Source organism: Ranitomeya imitator, chromosome 2 (genome assembly GCF_032444005.1).
Source record: "Ranitomeya imitator isolate aRanImi1 chromosome 2, aRanImi1.pri, whole genome shotgun sequence".
Classification (NCBI taxonomy): domain Eukaryota; kingdom Metazoa; phylum Chordata; class Amphibia; order Anura; family Dendrobatidae; genus Ranitomeya; species Ranitomeya imitator.
Window position 1 is genome coordinate 416,296,343 of NC_091283.1, and position 24,209 is coordinate 416,320,551.

General features: G+C 37.5%; 1 protein-coding gene across 5 annotated transcripts in view; it reads right to left on the reverse strand.

Moving 5' to 3' along the window:
- The window catches only part of BAHCC1 (BAH domain and coiled-coil containing 1), a 131,357-nt gene that overhangs the window by 87,829 nt on the left and 19,319 nt on the right, over nucleotides 1-24,209 (reverse strand). For 4 of the 5 annotated variants that reach the window (XM_069750759.1, XM_069750762.1, XM_069750760.1 and 1 more), the window contains exons 1-3: nucleotides 22,851-22,900; nucleotides 20,614-21,114; nucleotides 9,284-9,527 (exon numbers count right to left, since the gene is read on the reverse strand). In XM_069750759.1, coding sequence (XP_069606860.1) covers nucleotides 9,284-9,437 — 154 coding nt within the window. In that variant the 5' untranslated portion in view covers nucleotides 9,438-9,527; nucleotides 20,614-21,114; nucleotides 22,851-22,900. Of the gene's footprint in view, nucleotides 1-9,283; nucleotides 9,528-20,613; nucleotides 21,115-22,850; nucleotides 22,901-24,209 lie in introns of those variants that run through there. The other variant, XM_069750758.1, reaches the window with a different exon arrangement.

Genomic DNA, 24,209 nt, shown 5'->3' on the forward strand with positions numbered 1-24,209 from the left:
ACATCTCTAGGGGTACCAGAATATGGCTTCACAGCTAAAGGGGTTTAGAGGACTACCCAATTTTAATTGTGGAAGTTTATTCCTTGTCTTTTTCCTCTTTATAGAAACTCCACAGAACTGTATTAATATTTTCCATGAAATTGACAAAAAAAAAGTTTAAAAAGTTAGTTAAAAAAGACAAGATTGTGAAATCGCAGACCAAACATACAAAATGAGCAAGATTTTAGCCAGAAAAAAAAATGAACAAGGCCAAGGTAAAGCGATCACCTAAGAAGGATTGGAGTTGTATCTCTTCTTATTTTGATATAAGACCAATGGACATAGAGGAGGGTCCCAACATCTAAAAAAATTCTGAAGGTGGATGACCATTGACTGCATTAATTTTTCATGTCAAATTTCTCACCTCCAGAAAGGATAAGATGGTCCAAATCAGACCATGATGAAAGAAGGTAATTTAAGGAGTTGGCCATAACTATTGCGTTCCTTCAAGGGAAATGGGAACGATTGTAAAACTGAGTCATTTCCATAAATGTACTGAAAGGGCTGGAAACATTTCAGCATCACATAGTAAAGAACTTATCTTGGAAAGAGCAAGACTCCCACTGACCCCTTCCCTCTTCGCTGCCTTCTCTCCCCTGTCCCTCTAAATCTCCTTCCTATCAGCACCAAGTCTCCTCCAATCGTTCTACCTCAGTCGTAAATCAATTTGTCCAATAAAACAGCCTGACATGCTGAAATATCGGCTAAACAGCCACTCAATCTGTTTATGCAAATGGAATAAATCTATCTGTCCTCTCTAAATATTGATTATATTCCTTAATTTATGGCAAAATAAATACAAGGATTGCATGCAAAGTTGGGGATAGAAAGAGGTGGGGAGGGGGACATGAGAGAAGATACATGGGATGGAGGAATTCTAGACATGTGATGACAGATGTATTACAATGATACTATGTGACAAGTGCCATAAACTGTGGTCTGTAGAACTGTGTAATGTCGATAGCAATATGTGTAGGCAACTCTCTTGGTTCCCCAGGGCTATATATGAACTTATGCTTTGGATTGTTTCGCCCACCTGAAATGATCATGGATGCATGTGCCATCATGGCTTGGACAGTACAAGTCGACAGGTAGTTCAGTTATCAAGTTCTTCAGGGGCTTCTCGTGAAAGGGTCTTATTTAAGATCCCTTGAACGCATCATCTCGGACTATGTCCTTAGTTAGGTTCTGCCATTCTTGGGTGTTGGAAACAAATAGATATGAAATTGTTCTTCTGTGTAAGGCAAGCTGCACTAAACCTTTAGGTTAGGCATACAAGTCAACAGATTGATGCTATGGCACACCATTGGGATGTTTTTCTCTACAAGATATGCAGGCAAGCCGCCAGGTAAAGTGTTCTTAGAAGATCTCGTAGAAGTCAGCAAGATATTCAGGCATGGTATCACTCAATGTTCTACTCTGAATCAGTATTAGTGATGAGAGAATATACTCGTTACTCGAGATTTCTCGAGCATGCTCGGGGGTCCTCTGAGTATTTTTTAGTGCTCGGAGATTTAGTTTTAGCACTAACAAATACTCGGAGGACCCCCGAGCATGCTCGAGAAATCTCGAGTAACGAGTATATTCGCTCATCACTAATCAGATACTACTTAAACCCTTCTCCATGAGAAGAGCCACTCATGGCCTGATTCTATGAACCAATATGATCACATATGGAAGCCCAACCACATGAAGTATTTCCGAAACGTTCATACATTAATACAATGCATGCAATCCCTTATAGACAAAGGGCCTTATAGGGTTCATGAATTAAACCTAATGGCAGATCTATGACCTATCTTTGATCTGGAAGCCTACAAGACCCAAAATGATGAAAAACTTAAGGACAGCATGTGGCTTTAATGATCATTTAACCTAAAAACAATAGCTTCATTTCTGAAAACAAGAAACTTGGAAAGGAAGGTGATCTGAAAAGAAATGCATGACCAAAATAACCCAGCTGAGAACGGTCCTTGTGGTCTTCTAACAATAGGCAATGGTTTCCCGCTGTTAGTGTGGACACTGGCAAGTACAAAGTAGTTCAGCAGAAGAAGGGCACTGGGTTCAACATTAGTTATTCCTAAATTCTAGGCTCAACAGCAAAGTGTCCTATAAATCCAAGAATTGGACAAAAATAATGAGGCCAAGTGAATGGAACAGAAAGCCACATTGATAATCTTAAATTATGTTTGAAGCAGTCTAATGGACAACCGTGGCCACTTTGAGAAAGGTTCACGCCACATTTGAGAGATCATTCTTGTTTAGGATATAGACTTTAATATCATGGCAATATATGTTCAGAGAAAAATTTCTAACTGTCCTACCCAATGTAAACAAGGGCCAAAGTGTGCACTTAGCCTTAGGAGTGGTTTATAGAAGTGTACAACGCAAGTTTTGCCTTTATGTTGCCTCCACAAGAAGGTCTATATTAAGAATGATACCTCCTCCCCATACTTCAGGAGATAGGAAAAGACCTAACCTCGAAATACTACAATTATGGAGTCATGTATTCCAATTTTCATACCAATATAGTCTCGTTCTATAGAGCCAATAGGAGTAGAATAACTACATGTGATACAAGTTCAGGTCAACAAGTTCAAAATGGCTACTAACTGTTTTTTTCCATATTACCAATTATTAAAAATTAGGAAAAAATAAAAATATTTTACAAGGTTTTTACTTGTAATAGAGATATAAAAATTCCAATAATCCTTAGTTTTTTTACTCTTTATTTGATAGCCCAGAGCTGCCTGAAAATCCACGATAACAGATTTCAAGATTACAAAAAAAAAAATCATGTTAAGATTTTATCTTTGAGATGCCCAATAGTATTTGGTCTCAGGCCGGAAGATAACGAACCTTAAAATAAAATGTATTGAATTCTTAATTTCAGGATGTTCGGAGAGCGGAGTCTATTTTGCAGAGAGGCATTGGGTAATTATTTCAGCCCCCCTGCCAGGAGGAAGACTGCGCAGTCGGCAGGTAGATCCCCACAGATCATGTCAGGTAAATTATTGAGAACGTCCATAATAAGAAATCACCACAGGCTTAAAAAGGGTGTGTGATATTCCTGGCTACACTGCGTGGAATGGTGCCAGAATTCAAGCCACTTATATCTCACAGCAACACTTTCAGATTGAATTAATTAACTGCTCATTCACAGAATTACTTCTTTTATGTAACCCTTTCCTTCCCTACCAGTCCATTTATAAATATTGTTCTAAAAAAAAATGTAATTAAAAGTCATAAAATCCAGATAATTGCAAAAAATAAAATACAAATTATTATTATTTTTTTTTTATACAAAATTGGCCAAACTTCCCTAGTTTTACAATAAAACTAGAAATTACTACACTTATGTACCCAAGCCTATGCCCTAAACAATGGAAGCCAGACATGGGTTGGCAGCTTTCTTTTGGGAGACTCACAGGACATTGTTGTCGCCACTCTCCCAACTGGTAATACTCAGTGTTGGTGATTTTCATGGCACAGTTTAATCCATGCGCTAATTGTAATCCCATTATAGCACAGAGAAATTCATTAGAATTCACAGCTCATCAAGCCGGCAGCAATAACAGTTACTGTGTTATTCTAAAACTGACTACCATGTGAAAAAGCAAAGCGGTAAACATAAAGTAGGTTAAACCCCGGTTTACAGCTGGAAAGAAAAAAAATATATACCGTATATTTTTTTTATTAAAAAAAAAAAAATCTAAAAATATCTAAAAATCAGGTAGTTCAATATACATACATGAAGAAGACCTAGAATTGTTCGGATATTTATACAAGAGATGCTTGGAGGGCATAGCTCTTACAAAAGAAAAAGGAGAGTAAATTACTTTTTTTTTTAAAGTGTAATGTACAAAAGATCAAATTGTAAAAAAAGAATTCACAAATATATACACACCCACACATTTATTATATACAATTTTATTTTTGTCTTCATTTTGTTTGAATTCTGATTTGAAATTTGATCTCTTGTATCTTGCACTTGAGTGAAGAAAAAAGAAAAAAAAAGTAATACAGTATATACAATTTGTAATATATTGACAATTTATTGGGTGCCACATTGTCAACCCCTTTACATCCCCCCTAAAAAAAAAAGTAAATTGCTTTACAATAAAAAATGATATGCATTAGTATGTGGGAATAAGCTATTTCAATCAGTAGCCCACATTTGTAATAAGAAATAATCAGTTACTTATAGTCTGTATATGACTTTCAGAACAATAGGATGTCCCTCTTGGCAAACATTTGTATTACTTTATTAAAATTTGTATATCGCCCACAGTTACAGACAAATCAATAATTTAATATGTGCAAAAAAAATTACATAAAACAAAAAGTGAAAAAGGAGCTTTTTGGCTATAAAAATCTTATTTATTGATTACATATACATTAGAAATATTAGGCAGACAAAAGTATATAAGGAAGGACAATATATTTTAATGTTTCTTAAATTGAATATGGGAACTTTTGCTCCCATATAGATCACAATAATTACAGTTATGAAGAAATAATTAAAGGAGTTGTCCACTGCTAAGTCGACCCCTTCATTCTTGAATTAACTGTTTGGACCCGATAAAATAAAAAAAATATATGTACCGGTATATACTCCCCTCCCGTGCCGTCACCGTTCCTGTGGTGTCGGCAGTTGACCTCCCTGGGGCTCTCGTGCGGTGTTGTGACATGTGACCCCGGTGCCCAATCAGCTCTGGTGTCACTGTTCCCACCTACATACGGATTGAACATGAAGAGGAAGCCAGGGATCAGCTGCAGCCCAGACTTCCTCATGTTCAATCCATGTGATGCCAGCGCTGATCGGGCACAAGGGTCACGTGTCACAACACCGTATGAGAGCCCTGGGGAGAGCGAGAGCTGACACCACTGGAACAGAGCTTGCACGAGAGGTAAGTATAAGCTTTATTGTTTTATCGGGGGCCAAACATTTAAAGGGGATCTCCACAAATATAACCAATGTCCCTGAGAGCTGATCCCAAAGACTACATATAAGAGTACAGACTCAGCCATAGACTTTAAACATGTACATAGGGATCTACCTAAACCTTTTGCAAAAAAAATAAAAATAATAATAATAATAAATTTTCCAATATCTACGATATAATTGTCTAAGGGTCACTTCCGTCTTTCTGTCCTTCTGTCTGTCTGTCTGTCACGGATATTCATTGGTCGCGGCCTCTGTCTGTCATGGAAATCCAAGTCGCTGATTTTGCCGCGACCAATCAGCGACGGGCACAGTCCGGGAGAAAATGGCCGCTCCTTCCTCCCCACAGTCCATGCCCGCTCCGTACTCCCCTCCGGTCAGCGCTCACACAGGGTTAATGGCAGCGTTGACCGCGGTGTAACGCACTCGGCCTATGCAGCATGAATAGTAAAAAGATCTAATGTTAAAAATAATTAAAAAAATAAAAAATCGTTATATACTCACCGTCCGTCGGCCCCTCGGATCCACAACATGCCTTTCCCACTCGCGATGCTCCGGTAACCGGTCCATGCTGCGATCTCACGAGATGATGACGTAGCGGTCTCGTGAGACCGCTACGTCATCATCTCGTGAGACCGCAATGCACTCTTCAGACCGGAGCGCGCGATGACCATCGGTAACCGGCCGCTTCGATCGGGAGGCTCCGGAAGGCGAGTATGTAACTATTTTTTATTTTAATTCTTTTTTTTTAACAGGTATATGGTGCATACTACATGACTGGCCAATATACTATGTGACTGGGCAGTATACTACGTGTCTGTGCTGTATACTACGTGACTGGGCAATATACTACGTGACTGGGCAATATACTACGTGGCTGGGCAATATACTACGTGGCTGGGCAATATACTACGTGGCTGGGCAATATACTACGTGGCTGGGCAATATACTACGTGGCTGGGCAATATGCTATGTGGCTGGGAAATATACTACGTGGCTGGGCAATATACTACGTGGCTGAGCAATATACTACGTGGCTGGGCAATATACTACGAGGGTGGGCAATATACTACGTGACTGGGCAATATACTACGTGACTGGGCAATATACTACGTGACTGGGCAATATACTACGTGACTGGGCAATATACTACGTGGCTGGGCAATATACTATGTGGCTGGGCAATATACTACGTGGCTGAGCAATATACTACGTGGCTGGGCAATATACTACGTGGTCATGCATATTCTAGAATACCTGATGTGTTAGAATCGGGCCACCATCTACTAGGGAATAAAGCTAGCCCCAAAACTGAAAATTTTTGACAGATGCTGCAAAAATGTTATATGGGAAAACCCCTTCTTAAAAGGTGTTGTAAAGGAATGTAATGAAAGTCTGTAGTCAATATGTGACTGTATACTTCTGAATCCTGACAGTGTGCAGGATTGCCGGTATTGCCAATGCGAGCAGATGAGCATTGCCGGATGAAGTATTGTTGGTGAGAGATAACAAACAGGTCTAGTCTGAATGTGAGCGGAAGTATGCAAACCATATACATGCAGTCACATGTCCGTACGATACCGGACTATCCTGACAGTGTGCCCTTCACACACTGTCATGAGTCTGCAGTCACAGTCTGTAGTCACTCTGTCATCCTTTTTGACAATCCTTTTAAATCTCTCCACCTCAGCTTAAAACCAAATGACAAGAGTGCAGCTAAATAAAGCGGTAGGGTTTATTTGCTGATTACAGACATCACAGAGGAGGACGATTTCTGTTACAGAAAGCTGCCTCCTAGCCAGGCTTAAGACTAAAGAAGAAAATTACACAACTGATGCCTTCTTGGAGGAGTTTTGTCTTGGACCTTGGAAAGAGGGCAATTAGGCACCATGCCACATAGTGGTTCATGGAGGTGCTCAGTTTTAGGGGGCTGGACTTCATATATCAATTGTCAACATATATCCCCACCTCCCCCCTCAAGATTATACTCACAAATTTATACAGAGGAGAATTGCATGGCGAATAAGCCTCCTTACCTTGACAAGTCAGCTGGTATGTCACTCTCCATAAGGAGAAATGTTACCCCTTAGACCCCAGGGCAGTGCCTCTCACCTAGCCAAATCAGTTCTCTTGCTTCGCACTGACGAGGGCCAACAGCCCAAAACCCCGTGTCTGCGAATTGAGATACTGATTTGGCTTTAATCCTTAGTCATATTGCACGACTCGTTAAAGGGTTGGTTGTGACTTGTAGGATCGCTACTTCCAACAGGTGGCGCTATACAGTTTAAGTCCTCTTTTTCTCAGAAGAGGCAATTTGCATACACAAATTTATAGTAATGGTGTAATACCAGAGGGTCAGTCCTTTGATGTTCACAGCTTCAATAAAAAATATCTGACATCCAAAATACAAAAGAGATGGAACGGGAACCATGGGCTAGTGATACAATTTTTACTATCACTATGATGCGTGTACTTGCCTACCATGCCAATGATGGCAGGTTTTTGTTTCCATAGACCCTATCAGGTTGGCTTATCTAAATGTAAGTATCACATTTTCAAGATGGATAATTAGAAAAAAATTGAGAGATTTTGAAAGTTTAATTTTTAAAAATTAAACAAATTGGGAAAATTTCAAAGCAAAAGTTGTTTGAGGTCGATGTCCACAGCAAAGATTATTCGGCAACGCTACAGAAAGCAGACTTTGCTTCCCTTTCCTGATAATTCCTCAGTCATTTGTAAGTTTTAAACATTTTTATAAATTGTTGATATAAGTGAAAATTTGTTTACGCGATTTGCGTTGAGCCTGGTTGTCAGGATAAATATACCATATGTAAAAGTCGGAAACCATATCCGAGCCTGTAGAAAAAGACTACACAAGTAATGCTGCTGGGCAATCAGGGACAACAATTGCTGTCAGATGGGCTGTTTGGCCAACATCAAAAGATTGCAATTATTTTTATCAAGTTTCCTAACACCATCCATCAACTTGGACTCTGATGACCCACCCCCGAGTAATGGGGGGAATCACAGATAATGGTGTGCTTGTGGAGGACATAACTCGTGTACATAATGAATGCGGCAGATGATAATGGACTCAATATGTTCTCTAATCAACAAATTAAAATATAGTTTTGTGGGAAAAAGCTTAGAAGTCCAGTGGGTGGTCTCATCCAGAAATAGCAATTCCTAATAGAGTCAGCCCACTCGTTTACTAAGTCGGGAGGAGCTCTTACACATGAGATGCCCTACAAAATTGGAGGGTTCAGTTGACTTTAATGTGCACGGAGGGCCCTTAGATGCTCAACCAACACTTATTCCTTTCTACTCTTCCATATACATTCCAGACTCCTCTGGCAACAGCTAATCTCCTCCCAGAAAAAAAAAATGATCAGGCATATTGAAATCTAACATGTCCAATCTTTTTTCCACCAGGCATTTCCGATCAGAGACAATACAAAACGCAGTCATCCAATAGAGATGAGTGAATAAATTCACATGACCCAATCCGTATTCTATGAAGGTGGCAAAGCTCCTAACTGCTGCTATTCGCAGCCCCTGTTGATTAGCCAGCCTAGTGTGACATCACTGCACCAGGCCAATTAATCGAGAGAGTAGCAATGGATTCCAAGTAGGTGGCAGTTCATAAGGCTCTCATCCATTGGCCACGGAATGCTGTCCTGGCCGTTGGACCAGGGTCTCTCATATCAATTCATGCAACTCTATCATCCAATGGTGCCCTTTCAGGTACGGACTGGGGTTGATATTCAGTCCTGGCATTTGAAATCACACAGGCCCATGTTGTCCCCGTCCCAATGAACCAGATGGGATAAATTACTAATATTACCCTGGATGGAGGAAAAGATTTACTACAAGACCAATATTTCTAATGATAACGGTGGCCTGGTGGGGTAAGTGACGGAGTCATCCACTTTGTGCTCCGTCACAACTCTTAATAGTATGGGTATCTTGAGAACACTGATTCGGTTAACAACGTAGCAGACAGGGCAGCCCATTACCAGACCGGCCCTCCTGGCATTTGCCAGAATTGCCTGATGGCCAGTCCGGCCCTGTGCCCTTTTTTATACATATGTTTTAGGGGCACCACAAGTCCTTTCCCATTTCCACCCATGACTTTTTCTCTCTCTTTAGTTATTTCCAGCTTTCCCCACTCTCAAAAACAATAAAGCATTCCTTAAAATCTCAGAGATTTAGATCCAGGTGTGGAAATTACCCAGTTCCACCAGTGGAATTTTTCCACTCTCAACAATTAATGTAAACTATCAATCAAGAATCACTTACCGGAGTGGGTTGCCATTGGGAGGGGTGAGGAAAAGTATTTGGTGGCCTGGAAGTGTCCTGGGTGCTGCACCGCACTGTGGCCTGCAGATGGATTCATTCGGCCGGCTCCGCGGTGACTCAAATGAGGAGGAGGAACAAACTCCCGGCCGTCCATCACTGGAGGGAGCGAAATAGAGGGCAGCTCTGTTTAGTGGGAAGTCCCGGGAATGTTGCCGGGCTCCTCTTGAAGCTCCGGTATCATTCTCTATTGGAGAAAAAAAAGACAAAAAGGATATTAAAGCTTTATATCGAAACATGTCGTAATCAGAACCTCTCAGTAGTGCAGCCTCAGGCTTTTGGGCCTGTAACTTCAAGAGGTCATATCTCTGCACATGAGATGGTATAAATAAAAACATTTTGACATTTTTAATTAACTCTAATGGACCTTTCTGAATGCCTTTATGACAAGTCACTATTATGCTTTTGTTTAGTTTTTTTTAGGTTTTAGTTTGTAAGAGGACAACCCTACTAAGTCACCAAGTTATATATCCCCCTAATGATTCCATAGTGGCTGGGTTAGGAACAGCGAAAACATTAAAAGTTCGACCATCTCCTGAGCAAACAATACATTTTAGGGATTGAGGACCCAAAGACTGGCTCCGAGCTATTCGAGCTAGTAATGTGAACCATAAAACTGACTCTGTCACTAATGGGAATGGGCAGACATTTAATGCAAAGAACGAGTGCATGCCATTCTTTCCGTCCCCAGCATGAGCACGATTTTTTTTTTAGGAGCCAAGAAATTGTAGAAGAAAATAAATCACTTATTTTTAGGGTAGAAATTCTATAACATGCGTGGTAAACACTTTTATTCATTGGTGTCCACGGATAGGTGCTTCTTGATTTACAGCCTGGGCTAACTTATGTAACAAGTGTACTCTGTATAGCATCAAGGCAGCGCACCACACACGCCACCAGGAGGAAATTTGACGTTTTTGCCCACATCGCACCGCTTAGAAATAAAAATAACATACAGTAAAAATGAAAAATGTAAAAATAAATACAAAATAAAACCTGAAAATAAAAATAATAATCATAATTACAAATTCTTATTACACCCCTATAGTCTGACAGCATTTTAAAATCAGAAACAATAATAGATATAAATGTATTTTTGCCTTTTTTTTTTAAACATATGAATATAGCTTCAATTATAATTAATAAATTTTTTTCACACATACGAATGGCATACTGATGCCAACAAAAAAAAAAAAAAGAAAATCTAAAAACGAATTTTTAGAAATTATTAAAAATCAACACTAGTTTTTGTATTATTTTTACACTAAAAGTACAAGCCTAAAATGAATAACAATGGTTAAAAAAAAAAAAATTATGGTAATGTTAGAAATAGATGCAAGAAAGAAAAAAATTATGTCAATTTTCTTCTTAACGCGTCACTGATTAGAAACCGCAGAATAGGAGGTCTAAAAGGTTTTGCCCAATGGTGAAAACTTAACATTTTAATGCAGGAAAGATATTTATCTTTGTACCGTGTTATTCCAAATATTTTTCTAAAATTTGAATGAGAATTTTATAATCCTTACAGCCCGGCACAGACATAGTTAAACATCACATCCCCAGAAAAATTGTGGAAAAAGTTTTGGAAATGAGACAAAAGTGAAATGCCCCAGTGGGGAATTTTATCTATGTTTAAGCTGAATCTTCCAATTATAAGAAAGCTACAATAGGACGGTCACCTCTGACCCATTCATGATACGGACTGCAATTATTAGTTTAAACGTAATCCACATTAACTATACTAATTATTGCAATAATTACAGGAGCACGGATATGTGAAGGGGCCGATGGGTGTTACTTGCAGCTGGAAACTGAGATCTTGCATGAATATCGAGCATTAACTTTGTACATGCTGGAAAGAGAGGTTTATGGCAATTAAATGTATTTATATTGACAAACACAACTAATCGGACTCTATCCTCTTCATATCGTCCTTAGACATTATTCCCAATAAATACATCCCTCCCAATATTGTAACATTTGCAAATAGCACCGCACGTCCAGTTAGATCCACATTTTCCATTGCAGTTTTGGTAGAAGACACACAAAGAATACCTTGCTTCTGAAATTCTGGGCATCTGCTTAATCTCAACCTTTGAATTTCCCATGAAGAGGTTTTCCATCATTGACCATTTCGAACACAAAAGAACACCCCAAAATTGCAATCACCAAGGCTGGACTCACTTCAAATAAATTATCTGAAAATTTGCCACCCCCTGACAAAGCTTGATGCGAAACTTTGAATTAATACATGCTCCCCTAAAACTTTTTTATCACTGTGTACACTTTATGCTATATTTTACTGTATTAGTATAATATATTTTACACAGACATTTATTTTGTAACACCATTTGGCTTTTTGATAAATGTTACTGTACTCAGTATTTTATGGTTACTTGTTCTGTATGATGTTACATATAGTAACACCAATATAAGGTATGATTGTTATTTGGGGATTTTTTGTATACCTTTTAGAAGGATTTATCGAAAAAGTAATTTTTTATTATTCCTATTAATAATTGAGTGCGGCACGTCTCTTGCATAGGTATCAGATAATTTGATTGTCGAAGGGAAAGCTCACAAAATGGGGGTGGTGGAAGACTGATCAGGTTATTGATAAAGCCTTACCCCCTTATACAAGGAAGAAATCATCACAAAGTGCCAATTTTGGCTACACAGCCTCATGATCTAATGGTGGTCTCCAGACTCTTCCCTAAACAGTTGATGTTGCGGAAAAGCATGTTGAATTTCAACTCCCAATCTTTTTGTTTTGCTGGGAAGATGTCACCACCAAAGGTGTCTGCCAGTATTTGACACAGCTCTCACCATTAGATTAGGGGTTGGGAGGCAAAGCGGTTGGCAACGCAAGCATTTAGCCAACAGATATTGAAGATGCATCTTTAGTGGTGGAATGATTAAAAAAAGTCCATCAACTGGTTAGTAGATGGTGGTAGAACCTTCTAGAAGTGATGATCAGAAAGGTTGACTATTGACTATAATGCTGATAGCCCATGTCAGGTGATCAGCTGATCATAGGTCCTAAGCCAATCTAGCGGTAAAACCTTCAAGCTGCCATATAATTTCGATATCTATAGTAGGCATGCCAAAAAAAATGGAGGAGAGTATGGAGACCATGATTGATTGGTTCTAGAACCTGGAGCAACACATCAAGTTGTTATCTCTTCTAAATATTCATAGATCTAATAATATTCATCAAATTATAAATTCTCCATGTGTACTGGATTAAACAAAGTCATATGAAAATTAACAAAAAGAAAAAAAAACCCTCATTCAATTAGACATGTCACATTTGACCACGGTGACAAGACATGTTGGATTTTTTTCCTTTCTATTCTTCCCAGGATGAAAAAAAGGAGTGGTGGAAGGTTTGCTTTCACTGAACGTACAAATGTTAGTTTTAGGCTTGAGTCACACACAGTATTTTGGCATATTTGTCATGGTTTTCTGTTTTTTTATTTTTTTTTATTTTTTTGAATCAGATGTTACTGTAGCATTTTGGGCAGGTTTTTTTTTCCTTCTTCAAAATGAACGTTACTCTGGATATTTTTTTTAGTCTTATTTTTTTTTTTTTTTTATTGATTCCCATAGGTTTCACAAGAAAGAAAAATCGGAATTGTACAAAATAAAAAACACTGCACCGAAAAAAAAAATGCAGAAATTTATAAAGAGGGGGAAAAAAGTGCCTTAGGCTCCCAATATACAGATAAAGTGTTGACATTTCTTCCTACATTGAACGATTTCACTTTTTATGGATAGCTTTCAAAAAATTAATAATAATAAAAAAAAAACAGGTTAATATGATCAAAAAAAACAAAATAGGCACTGTCCCGGTATATGCCACAGAAAACAGATACTTCTTAATAAATGTGTTGTTATATGAGATTGATCCCACCCTTGCTCCCCCGAGAAGGATCGGTAACAACAATCATACATAAGACAAGCTTAGAATTTCTTATAAGAGAAAATGTACAGTCTGGCGGTATTGTGTATTAAGCTGCAGCACACGGATATCGTACTCTATTGGGGATTCTGCCTGGAGGGAAGGGTGGCACCATATTGGTTATAAAACCAAGATACTCAGGGAGTAGTTTAGGAACACCGCATCTAAGGTATACGATTACATTGCTGCCATTTTGGATCACAGTCATCCAATCAACAAAAAGCCACAATTTTTTAGACTTCCCCTTGAAGAACACAATAGTCCACCTTTCATGGGTCAAAAAATGTCGTATCAAAGGTACCAACCGATAGCATTCAACTACACAGTAAACAGAGATAAGAGACTAAAGGTTTAGTGTCCCTTTAAGCTTAGGCCTTGGCGGACTTCCCAGGACTCTTTACCTAGCGGTGCCCCACATTGATAAATATATTGACTTTTTACTAGACATGATTTTTGTTTTCAGGAGGCAGCGGCCATTTTATTTAATCTTTCCAGGTTAAACATCAATAAGTTCAACGGGTCTGGTTTTGCGTTAATAGAAAGAGGTCCCCCATTTAAGAAGGAGTACAAAAGAGACTTGGAGAACTCAATATATTCATACATTGTAAGGACAGCCTATTGATTTTAGTGGGAACAGTGTAATGCTTCAAATCTCCTGTTGGGGCACTGCAGGAAAATGAAATACTTGCTACAGGCCAAAGAATACAGGAGATTGCAAAGGGACAACTAGAGAATACAAATAGGGGAATCCATTTATAAAAAAGAGCCTCCAAGAGTTGATAACCCCCTTTAACCCCTTAATGACCGCCAATACGTCTTTTAACTGACCTGAGATATAAGAGAATAGTATCCCCATACAGATGACAATCCAGCATCTGTTGGTTGTACACTATAGCTGACAACTTGCTGTATCAGCCACGATCAGTATTTGCACCTTCTAAATCTGTTTAACCCCTTAGATGCTGCTGTCAATAGTGACTACATCATTATAAATGGTTAACAGAGTGTGGGGGCTTCTTCGTTGTCACAATTGGTGCTCTCAGATCATGATTTTGTTGTCCTGATGTTTGCCATGGCAATTCATGGCCAAATAGTGGCCTTAGAGTCTGACGGCTATAGTAATCTGTTTAGAAGTTAGCAACATTTAGGTGGTAAAAATACACATTTTCATTTCTGTCATACCACTTTGCATTAATTCCTGTAAAGCACCTGAAGGGTTAATAAACTACCTGACAGCAGTTTTCAATATGTTTAGGGGTGCTGTTTCTAAAATGGTATCACGTTTGGGGGTTTCCCAATATATGGGACCCCTAAAGTCACTTCAAACATGGATAAGTCCCTAAAAAAATAAATGTGGTAAATTTCTTTGAAAAAATGAAAAATTGCTGCTACATTTTTAAACCTCCTAAAATGCTAACAAAATAAAATAACATTTTACAAATGGTGCTGATGTAAAGCAGACATGTGGGAAATGTTATTTATTAATGGTTTGCTGTTGTATGACTATCTGGATTAAAGGGATAATCATTCAAATTTAGAAAATTGCTAATTTTGTAACATTTTTCTCAAATTTTTAATATTTTTTATAAATAAACACAAAAAATGTTGAACTAAATTTACCATTATCATAAAGTATAATGTGTCACGAAATACAATCTCAAAATCACTGGGATTTGTTGAAGCGTTGCAGAGTTATTACCACATAAAGTGACACTGGTCAGATTTCAAAAATTTGGCTCGGTCACTAAGGGGTTAATGTAGACTGATCTGACTTTGATTAGTATCAGGAAAAAATAATATATTTAGGAAACTAGAAATTAACAATTTTATCAGTAACCAATGAGTAAAAAAATGACATTTTTCGGAACACAATGTCATTGAATAGCGCCACATAATGGTCAATTCATCATCATAGCCAAAATGTATTAAATTGTATCAGGATCCACCACATGTAGGCCATTGAAAGCAATCTCTTATCAACTTGTTGGTCAAATTGGAGCAATAAAAAAGCACATATTGGCCAATCAGATTGGCGATCAATGGTTTTCAAACCAAAGTTATCACTCATTGGAAAAAAAAAATAATAATAAAAAAAAGGTCCTACTAGATTCCTATAGCCAAGCTTTATATACAGCTAAACAATGGAAGCCGTAGCCACATCACCGCCCACATAGACAGGGCTCATAGGACCTGTAGTGTTCTTCATTGATCATAATGGATGAATGCATCCCACGAGGCCAGCACGGTTAGGAAGACCAGCATGGATGCAGTAAATCTAATATTCATTAAAAATAAATAAATAAATTTAATTATTTTAGCATCTACCAAAATTCAATATATCTGCAATTTAAAAAAAAAAAAAAAGGAACACTCCACCAGTATCATATATATCAAGATGTATGTTGATTTGGGGATAGTGAATTCTTTTAACCTATTATCTACCAATGTCCTTTTTTTTTTTGGGACGCGTAATCTTTAGCTTCTAGCAACTAAGATTTTATAATTTTTGTAATTACGTCCAATTTTTTTGCGTCGTGTTTGTAAAATGAATGTTTTCAGAATAGGAAATCATGTCACCGTCGTTTTTAAACGAATACTGGGACGCCCTTTTTCTGAAAAATCCGTACTTGTAAAAAAATTTAATTTGGCAGGTAATGGGTTAATTGAGCCCGAATCTAAAACCAAAAGTGCTTTTCTATATTACTGCATAAACTATAACATGTTCATAAAAAAATAAAAATAAAAAAAATAAAAAAATCTAAAAATTCAGTCATAGAATATTTCGTATTAAAAGAAACAAAAAAACAAACACAGGCCTTAAGTACTAAAAAATATTTTTAAAAATATGTTAAAAAAAAAATGTCCCAACGTTAAATATTTTAAACAAAATTTAAATATTTGTAGCTATTAAAATAAACATGCAGTCTAAAGAGATGTAATAAACATTACACAGGCATAAGAAGAAAAAAAAAAAGAGAATACCTATAAACATGACACATATATAATCACATTCCATCCCCATGTTAAATCACTAATCTCACATCCTTACAAGATGACACCGGGACAACAGTGAACATGGACACAATGACAGCCCAAACCAAGTGCTCAAATAATACAAAACTGATGAGTGAACGGAAAATATTGTATACATTACATGGTGTTGTCCTGTCTCCAAGCTCACTTCTTATTTATGTGCCATTTGGCCATTAGTGCCCACTTGTCAGGGGATACAGAACAATTACTGCCCTGTTTCTATGCAATATTTCAGCAGGCTGCCTCCATAACCCAGTCCTGCACCTCTCCTTCCATCCAGCCTGCCTGACTGTGGGACTGCTCCAAAATGCACTTCTGGGACAGATCCAGCTGTTTCCAATACTCATTTTTATAATCTTACCACTTACATCATTGCGAGAGCAATGGGAAAATATACCCTGGATACGTAAGAGAGGATGACCTTTGTATTTATAATGAGAAAACACAAATATACAAGCAACCAATAAATATAATAACATAAAAGCAAACAAAAAAAAAAATACATTTGTTTTACAAATTGGATCATAATCAAACATTATACTGGAACATTTGAAAAATAAGATTCAGGATTCTTTTTTGTTATTTTCGAGGACTGATTAAAAAGGAATTTTCAATCCTCTCAATACATATTTTCCCAATTTTTTCCTAAAATATTTGTGTTTTATCACTTTGATAATTTTTTATGAGTTATATTTACAAATATATATATATATATATATATACATATACATATATACACATATTATATATATATTCACTATTATACCTTTATTTTCAGACATTTACTGTAGTGTTAAATGTACATTAAAATATGAGAATAGGGTGGCAATTATTCTAATATATATATATATATATATATATATATACACACACACATATATATATATACAGTGTATATATGTATATATAAACTCATTAACAGATTTTGTGTGTATCTATTTATATGTATATAAAATATATTATTTAATATATATATATATATATATATATATATATATATATATATATATATATATATATATATATATATATATATATATATATATATATATATATACACACACACACACACTTCCTACCATGTGCAAACCAATGATCAAAAAAATTAACTGACCATCTAAAGCTAGCGCCTCGCAAAAATGACCGCTTCTTATTAACCCTACTTATGCTAGAGCTGCTGTCAATTAATAACAATCATATCTATGGGGAAAAATGCATATATTGATATGGTAACCATACCCTGGCAGTGCAGTCCCTTCATATCAATGAAAGCCATTTTTACCCCCTTACTTTTCAGATCTAGGGGATAAAACAAGGCTGTGGATTAATGGAATCAGCTAAGACAAAGCTTTATTCACAGCTGGATGGGGAATCAGTGCAGTAGTGATGGCAGTGAATAAATAGATTGACCAGATTTGGCTTGCCTGACTTTTTTTTTTTTATATTCTATAAATATAGGATATTGTATATATTTACAGCAGGCTGACTGTACACACATATCAGGAGGTGAGCAGGGTACGAGACTACCAGACAATAGAAGACCATGCAATGACAGGAGTTGTACAGTAATTATTCATTGTTATCAGCACAGGGACCAGAAGACATCAGAGCATAGTATAGAAGAAGTCATCAAAAAAGACACATAGGTCCAGCACACCAGCTCTAGAGAGACCTGGCACTAGCAGGAAAGAAAAAAATATATATCTGAGGACAGCACTCAGTCCACACCTTCCTATAGAAACCCAAGAGGTATTATGGCTTGGTCTGTGAGTTACATTAATAATACTGATTATTACCTGCTAGATCACAGGGTCCACCTAGATCAAGGGCAAAAAAAAAGAAGGAAAGGATGGGGGGGGGGGGGGGGGGAGGGTGGCTTTGTAATTGTGCAAGTTGATCTAAAGTGACACTTCCCTGTCAGTGAGAATGTAATCTCTGTAGGATCCTCAAACTGCATTGTATTAATATTTAATAGTGCACAGTGGAAATAAAGAGAGTATGTCTCCCATAGACCAGGATTGTCAATGCAAAATAACACATAGATGCTGTGTGAAGATACCTAGACAGGCGCAGGCTGCGCTAGGAATAAAGGAGCACTGTGGAGTGATGATGTTCTATTATTATAGTGCAGAGATTATTACATGGTGCTTGCACCATTATATGGAGATACAGTGCAATGGATTATCATTTGGATGTGTAGTTTAGGTGTATACAGAGTGTGAGGTCATATTATAATGTATGTGTGTGTGGTTATTATATTAGGATATCCATAGGTTTGTACCATAATAGTAGTGTGGGTTTTGTATTATAATGTGTATGTATTAAATTGTGTATTTATTAGAGCATGAGTGTAGTACAATACACACCCATGAAAATGTCATTATGTATATATGTTTCTCTCATAGGGCATTTATTATAGGATATAAACACATTCAGATATCATAATATAACTGATCACCTAAAACCATATATATATATAAGACACGTATAATGTGCAGACTAGATCACACACTTCCTAATATAACACACAATGATACATACAGATGTAGGACATACTAAATATACACAATTCAGAATCATAAAGTAATGATCAAACACTGCATGTTTGCATTGCATATCATGGTAGACACCTACACTATACTTTATTACATGTAATAAATAATTATATATATATATATATATATATATATATATATATATATATATATATATATATATACACACACATATATATACATATACACACACATACATACATACAGGGACATCATATACAAACATGTATATATTGAACACACAGCATACCTATGTCTACACAAATACAGATATTTAAAAGTATCTGTACTATGGAGCGATATGTATATCGTTGGACAGTGTGACAATGTATTCATTATTATAAATGAGGAAGCATGAATATATATACAGTATATATATATATATATATATATACACACACACACACGCACAATAATAAGCATACATTACTGCACCCCACATTAGTATGTATATTGAATATATGAACACATACTATATAACATGCATTGCTATACGACACCCATGTACTATAACATACATCGGAGTCATCAGATTATAAAAGCTAGATACTATGGAATACAAATATTATGTTATACAGAAATACACACAATATTCTTTACATGCAATACCCAAACAGTATCAAACTATATATACACACATATTTCTTTCTTGTATATACACACTGACATTACACAAAGAATAATGCCCCCCACACTGTTCTATATAAATACACACACATACACTCACTTCACCATACAGTTCATACATCCTAAAAAGCTACAGACATCACAATATAAAAGCCACACCCTATTGTATGTACATAGAGTACATAAAGAATTCTAAATATCCATATACTTAAAAACATGATAAGTCGCACTATCCTACTATACATACCAAACCAATCACTATCCACATAAATATTGTCTTAAGTACAACTTGGATTAAAAAAAAAAAACACACAAAGAAGAAAAAAAAAAAAACAAAGAAAATAGTTTCACCCTTTTGTTTTACAAAAGGATTTTCCTCCACCCCTCCTTGGCCTGAAATCTTAATCTATTGTGTTCTTGCTGTTTTCCTTAAAATCCCCTGCTTTGCAATTACTGAGTATTGAAAGATCAGCTCCCCCCCAACCCCCACCCCCTTCCTTGCAAGCATATCATGGCTGGGGCTCTCCCAGCAGTCAACCGCTTCCAGGAAAGAAAAAAAAGCAAAAAAAAGCAAAATCTGTCTGCTAAAGACAGTATAAAGGGGGTAATACAATAATATGAAGTACTATACAATAGTGGATGAGCAATATAAAGATATAGGAAATGATTGTAATTCAGGATAGATAGATAGATAGATAGATAGATAGATAGATAGATAGATAGATAGATAGATAGATAGATAGATAGATATGGGATAGATAGATAGACAGATAGATAGATATGGGATAGATAGATAGATAGATAGATAGATAGATAGATAGATAGATAGATAGATAGATATGGGATAGATAGATAGATATGGGATAGATAGATAGATAGATAGATAGATAGATAGATAGATAGATAGATAGATAGATAGATAGATAGATAGATATGGGATAGATAGATAGATAGATAGATAGATAGATAGATAGATAGATAGATAGATAGATATGGGATAGATAGATAGATAGATAGATAGATAGATAGATAGATAGATAGATAGATAGATAGATAGATAGATACTCATACATATAGGTTAGATCTGCAGAGAGTACCTAAATTTGCAGTGACACCAAAGAGTAGCCATTCCTGCTTGCTTTCAGACGTGGATTGAGATGGTGCCAGGTTCCCTTCATTTGCAGATTAATTCTTGACTGATGAAGAAACTAGTCCCATGTAACATTGGTGCCTATGGATTTTATTTTAGTCCAAGAGCAGATGGGCAAATAATATCAAACATGAATGTTTTTTGGGTAGAAAAAATAAAAAAATTAAAGAAATTAAAGATGAATTTCTGTGTAGTGTAAAAGATCCAAATGGAGGTTTTTCCTTCAGGCCAGAGTAGATTGAGACACTGCAGCCGTCCACTGCCGAATAGGAAAATGACATGGGTGGACCAGAAGCTGTATCCTGAAGAAAATCCAAAAATCCAGGGTTCTTGCAGAATTCCAAACCCTTGACCCCAAAGATCTCTCCTTTCCCTTGCAGGACTTGATCAATAACACATCATTGATCCCTCCGAATCCATCCTTTGTGAGGAGTCCGTCGGCAGGAGACTAAAAACAAACAAAAAAAAAACAAAAACCAGTCCTCAAAAATATTCCTAGCACCCCGAGTCCATGGGTGAAAGCATCAGAACACAACAGTATCCATTATCGAAAGCAATCCTTGTGCCAAAAAGGTAGAATTATGTATTATTCTTATATTAGAACCCAAATTAACAAAGAAGAATCTTAAAGCAAGACTATACATAAAGAGTATAACAATAAAACACCACTATGGGTTGCTTTATATTTTGGGGGTTAATTTGTTTTTGCATTGTAGAAGTTAAGTATAGGAATTGCACCAGGAGATTTAAACAATTGGGGAAGGGTGGGAGAGAGTAGTTACCTTTGTGAAGGGGAGGGAGGCAGAACCCTATTTAAATTAATCTAAACCTAAACTACTACAGATTAAATTATTTAAAAAAAAAGGCAGAATGAATAGGGTTCGTTTCGGTAGAGAAATACTTAGTATAAAATATATATATATGTATATATTGGGGAAAAATTAACACGCCCCCATCCTGCCTTTACCCTAGTGCTATTGTGGCGGTGCCATATATCTAGCTCTGTTTATTCTCAGGGACACACAGAATGGAAACAGGGATTTAAAACAAACAAAAAAAAGAGTCACGAAAAAGACTATATCCAACTGATTAAGGATAAAAAAAAAAATAAAGAAACTAGGTAAACAACGGGTTAATGATTAGGAAAGGGAAAAAAACCGTCAACGTTCGAAAATGGAACGTTGGAATTATAAACAAAAAAAACAACAACGCTCCGCGGACGGGGGGGCCTGAAGACGGTCACCTATGGGGGGATCCAGTATATAAAGGCCAGAAACGGATGGATTTTAGCGTCAGCACTCAATATTTGGCCCAAGCTGCGCTCCGTTAACCCTTGCTATTCTTTACAGAACCACTTTGCGTCATTCTAGGCACATATGAAAAAAACGATGTTTATTTTTTTATTCTGTACGAGAATCCTTCCCAATGCGATCCAAAGGCGTTTATGACCTTTTTATTAGGTTATGATGGAATATATAACGAGGCCTTGTGCAATATGATCGATTCCAATTTAGATCATAAGATAATCCGTGATCGGTACAACATTCATGTACATTTTTAGGCTTTTGTATTGTATTTTTTTTTTTTAAATGTGACTAAATAGGAAATTATTTCTTATCGATGGCAATCTCTGGAGGAATGGTTGGAGTTTTTTTATTTTATTTTATATAGGTTTTGATTTTTTTTTTCTAAACAGGAAATTATTTCTTATTGAGGTATGGAAGGAGTTTTTATTTTATTTTACAGATGTTTTGGCATTTATTTATTTATATTTTATTTAAATTATTATTTAGGTTTTTTTTTTTTGTATGTCTGTTTTTGTTACTTTTTTTTTTTAATAGGAAATCTTTTTTACCTGTCGAAATCTAGACGTTCCGATAGTAAAATCGCGGGGAATTTATGGCAGATTTGGATCGATCAGGAATATTTTCACAGTCATGGTGGCTCTAAAATATTATTTTTCTGTTCGGATATTTTTACGAGTCTTGTCCTGGGGTGCGATGCGATCGCTGTCATCTGTGGCTCGTGGAATAATATTCGTTTTTCGGATCCGATCTGATTTTTTTAGAGGGATAATAAATATGTATTTTTTTATTATTTTGGACCATGGAGGTTGTATGAGGAGAGTGCGCCGGTGCCGGTGGTCGGGCGGTTGCAGCGATGGTACTTACTGTGAGTACTTACTGTGAGTGCAGTGGGCGCAGTGCTCTCCCCGGGTTCTGCATGCAGTGACTGGACCGGGTGCTTCCGGCCTGAGCCTCTCTGCAGCGCCCCCTCCCCTCTGTGAAGCAGCCCCCCTCTCCGCATACTAATGAGCTGCTGCCAATCTCATTGGCCGATGGAGAAGGAACTCGTGCAGTTCTCCTGGCGTAAACAGGCGGCGCTATTGGATAATGCAGGGAATAGGAGCTGCCAATCAAATACTTGGGGAGGGAGCTGCCAATCAAAGGTGGAAAAAAAAGGGGGGGTCTGATCTGCCAATCATGGGACTGGAGGGGGCAGGTCTGGCTTGTAGCACAAAGGCGCCTAATTCAAGCATGGGGGAGTGTGCAAATGATGGGGGGAGGGGAGCAGAGGGGAAAGGGTCAGGGGAAGGGGTTATGTGGGGGTGAGGATCAAACGAGCAGGAAACTTTAATAAGTGCTACTCAAATGGATGAGTGTCACTCAACAGGAGCCAGGGCTCACTGGCGGGCGTTGGAGGGTTAACCCACCGCACATCACCCTGAGCTGGGAGACCAGAGGGGTCAGCAACCGGGGGTGTGATGGAGCGAGGTCAAATGGGTGACATGTAGGATCGCCCGCCGCGATAATGAATGGGTTAAGAATGGCAGGAGGGATGTGGGATCACAAGTCCCAGGAGACCGGGGGCAGCGGAGGAAATCCAGCTACCAGGAGGGTCAGCGAGGAATGGGATCTACCCGGAGAGCGGCAGCACTGCAACTCCCAGCAGGCAGGGAGTGGGACTAGTACTACAACTCCCAGCAGGCAGGGAGTGGGACTAGTACTAAAACTCCCAGCGGGCAGGGAGTGGGACTAGTACTAAAACTCCCAGCAGGCAGGGAGTGGGACTAGTACTACAACTCCCAGCAGTGGGAGGGGGAGATGACTACGACTGGATGGCAGTCATTCTGGAACCTCGATTTAAGTGAACTACAACAACCAGGATGAACTGTCAGTGTAAATGGGAGTTAACCCCTAGGTGGCCAGTGGAAGGGGGACATGTAAAAGAACTACAACTCTCAGGAGATGTGAAACTACAAATTGCAGGGCTTTTCTGGGGAACAACTGAGGGACAATTGGTTTTAGGAATAATGCAAGATGCTCCGGCATTAAGGATCTGCTGGGACTAGTAGTCCTTCTGCAATTATAAAGGGTCATATATCTGTCGGTGGGTAGGTTCAGGGCTATTAGGCTTTGGGATTATTAGCAGGGGGAGGGGGAATTATTAGGATTTTGTTACCCTTCTCCAGTGACAGACTGAGGTGTTTATTGATACATGTCAGTGTGGATTAGGGAATCAGAGCTGCAGATTATAGACCCT